Genomic DNA, 2,898 nt, shown 5'->3' with positions numbered 1-2,898 from the left:
TATTATGGCTTCAAAAGGGAGTCGTCTGGTAGAAATCGAAAACAATCGCCGATGTCTGTTTTGGTAGCGCCGGCCTCCTCGATCTTGCAAGTGTTTTGTACCAGATAAGGCCGTACAAGGCCGTAAGTTATCGTAGGCCCCGGGTAACTGAATAGATTTTCGAGGAATCTACCTGTTACACCATGCCGGTATTAAAATGAACTCAAATATTTTCAGCTGACACTCTCGTCAGGGGTAACCGTCTGTAGCCGAGTAGATATTTACACCGTTATCTCTATTTCTACTTGAGCAGCAGGGCTGACTACTTTGTCCACCTCTGCACTCAGTACTTTAGGTGCTATGGTAACCGTATTTTGCATACCGTATGCTCCATTGATCTCTCATTGAATTCCACTTCTAGGATGTCAGAATTTTGCGACAAATCTTCCCAACATCATTTGTTCAAAGCAGGCGAAGCAACCGTTTTGCTATTCACAGTTGAATTTCGATTATTTATGTAGCCTACGACCGCATCCCAAGTCATGTCCGCCAATAGACCTACCCATGTTTACGGCCGCCAGCACATAGTACTAATTGAGTTACTGGTCGACGGCCGCATAAATTTCTCGGAACTAGTGCACTATACACCAACATTACCCGTTCATGGTAATCACCTTATTGACTCAATCTTTTCACACGTCAACCTTTTTCTTTTATTGTTCTCTCGAATTGATATTTCATTACTCAACAGATTTCTAGTTGCGAGGTTTCAGTTTTTTCCGTTTACGCCCATTACGTAAAATAATTCACTTGATACCTATTATAAACGATGTACTGCCATTCATTTATGCTTCGTTACATAGCTATCTTACCATGACTCACAGTTTTTCCCTTTAACGCCCATTACGTGAAACACGGAGTGCTTGGGACTCATCATAAACGATGCGCCAAAGGATTTGTTTTATACGCATGATACCTATCACCATTTTTCTTAACGATTTACCAAAATTATAACGTTACACTTCATTACTTCCCTATAACAAACTATGAAAATCCCGTATTTACATCTAAATCTTAAACACCCATTCTTACCTTCAGATTTAGTCATTCTCCGTTGTGTTCCGTATTACTCTTATCGCCATCTATTGACTTGTTCCGTTTCGTCTCCTCGTGTTCCTCATACGACTTAAGGTTCTACGTCGACGACACCTTATACAACCTACCCATAACACAATCACCAGAGCTATCAACCCGGTTACCATCATTATCACAGCAACCGGTTTCAGTGTAGGTATCAGTTTCGCACCTTTCATAATCATCCTATCGATCAAGTTTAATCCACTTACCTTATATCCACCTTCCATCATCACCAGTTCGTGCAGCCATCGAGTATAGTTGTGGTCAACGAAATCTGTGGTTGTCTTCCCCACGGTGGTTCTTGATATTCGGGAATACTCAGGAGCGGGTGTTCCCAAACTTCGGGTTTTCTGCCCGGGCTGCGGCGATGTGTTAGCCATCGTTGACTCAAAGGTAATATTCATTAGTTCGACACTCTTCGAGGACGAGTCGTCTTTGTCGTCTCCTGTTGAATACAAAACAGTTGTTTCGGTACTTACCTTGCGGTTGTGGTCTGGGTTTTGGTAGTCCGTTCCGATGTCGGTCCTGCCGTCTTCCGTGGTGTTCTGCAGAGCCTTCGCAGTGGTGACCGGATGCACTCGCGTCGTTGTTGGTGTTTCACCAATGATTTTCTTCATTCCGTAGGTTTGGTTTCACGCGCGAAGAGTTTGCAACTGTTGCTTCCCATAAGTCGCATCAGTTGGTTTGACAGTTTTATACTCCCCCTTTTTTATTAGCCATCGATTTCGATCGTCTTCCTTGCACCAGCCTCGCTTTCATCCGCCATTGTTTTGTTAGGGGTGGCAGATGTTTCAGCGCTGTAGTGCTTGGATCATAGTCTTTCGCCGCTGGAGTTACCCACGTCGGACTGTAGTAAGCGATCATGTACACTTCTTGGGATGGGGGTTTACCTCTGACGTCCGTCTTGCTACTATCGAGTGCGACACGCCTTGTCTTGTAGTCTTTCATTTATTTTCTCATGAACAACAAAAATAGCCAATTTTCATTCGGCAAAACCTTGTTCAATAATACCAAAATAAGGTATTATATCTATTGCTTCCTTTAGTGCCTTCGCCTGACCCTCCCGCGTCGGGTTATAAGGGCCAGAAACGAAAGGCTTAGTCGATGGGTCCTTACGTCCGATGTCGCATTGGTATTTCATGGATTGGGGGGCGCTGAGTTGGCCCCGCAGGCTATCAAGTTCGGAAGCAAATGGATCATAAACGGCTGTCAAGACTCCTTCAGGAATGGCGATTTTTTCTAGGCCAGTCAAAAGTCAGGAGGTTTGTATGACAGTTTCGCCAGTGCTACCGATTGTGCACAGAGACTTTCGAGTTCCGTCTTCACGCTGGGACTGGTGTCTTGTTGTAAGGTTACATAGTAATTGGGCCAGTTATTGGCCCAATGCGAATCTCGTTATGAACGGGGTTTTGGTGTTGGTGGAGAGAAGGGCGAGGTTATTCGTTGTCAGCGGGGATTCCCAACCTATTCAATCTGACCTCTGATCTCGGCGTGTGCCCACGCCTACCGTCACGCCGGCGGATTCAGTCGCCGCCGGGGGCCCGTTTCTGGGGAGACGTGCATCTTAAAATCCCCAGACTCCCTGCCGGTCATGACCGGACATGTGTCCGGTTAGCCGGTAACAGCTGCTTTGTTTGGGAAATTACTCATAACTGTGGCTGTCGTCATGCATCTATGGGCCGAATTGTTACAGTTATTCGGACAACTGCATCCACGAGAGCTTTCAGGACCAGTTTTCTCGTGCAGGTCCTTATTTACGTCAGCCGGGATTCCGCGCTCGAC

The 2,898-nt window shown here is 45.8% G+C and overlaps 1 protein-coding gene across 1 annotated transcript; it reads right to left on the bottom strand.

Moving 5' to 3' along the window:
• Window positions 1-601: 601 nt before the first annotated feature.
• Window positions 602-1,821, bottom strand: LOC145444861 (uncharacterized). Its single transcript, XM_080322902.1, has 2 exons — window positions 1,326-1,821; window positions 602-1,198 (listed from the first exon to the last, which is right to left on the bottom strand). Exons 1-2 carry the CDS (start codon window positions 1,731-1,733, stop codon window positions 1,190-1,192), a joined length of 417 nt encoding a protein of 138 aa, XP_080179028.1. The 5' UTR covers window positions 1,734-1,821; the 3' UTR covers window positions 602-1,189.
• Between the last annotated feature and the right edge of the window lie 1,077 nt (window positions 1,822-2,898).

This window comes from Botryllus schlosseri, chromosome 8 (genome assembly GCF_051294905.1).
Source record: "Botryllus schlosseri isolate E-star chromosome 8, Bs_hap1, whole genome shotgun sequence".
Lineage (NCBI taxonomy): Eukaryota > Metazoa > Chordata > Ascidiacea > Stolidobranchia > Styelidae > Botryllus > Botryllus schlosseri.
The sequence above is the reverse complement of the archived record's forward strand: the minus strand, read 5'-3'. Positions and strand labels throughout refer to the sequence as shown.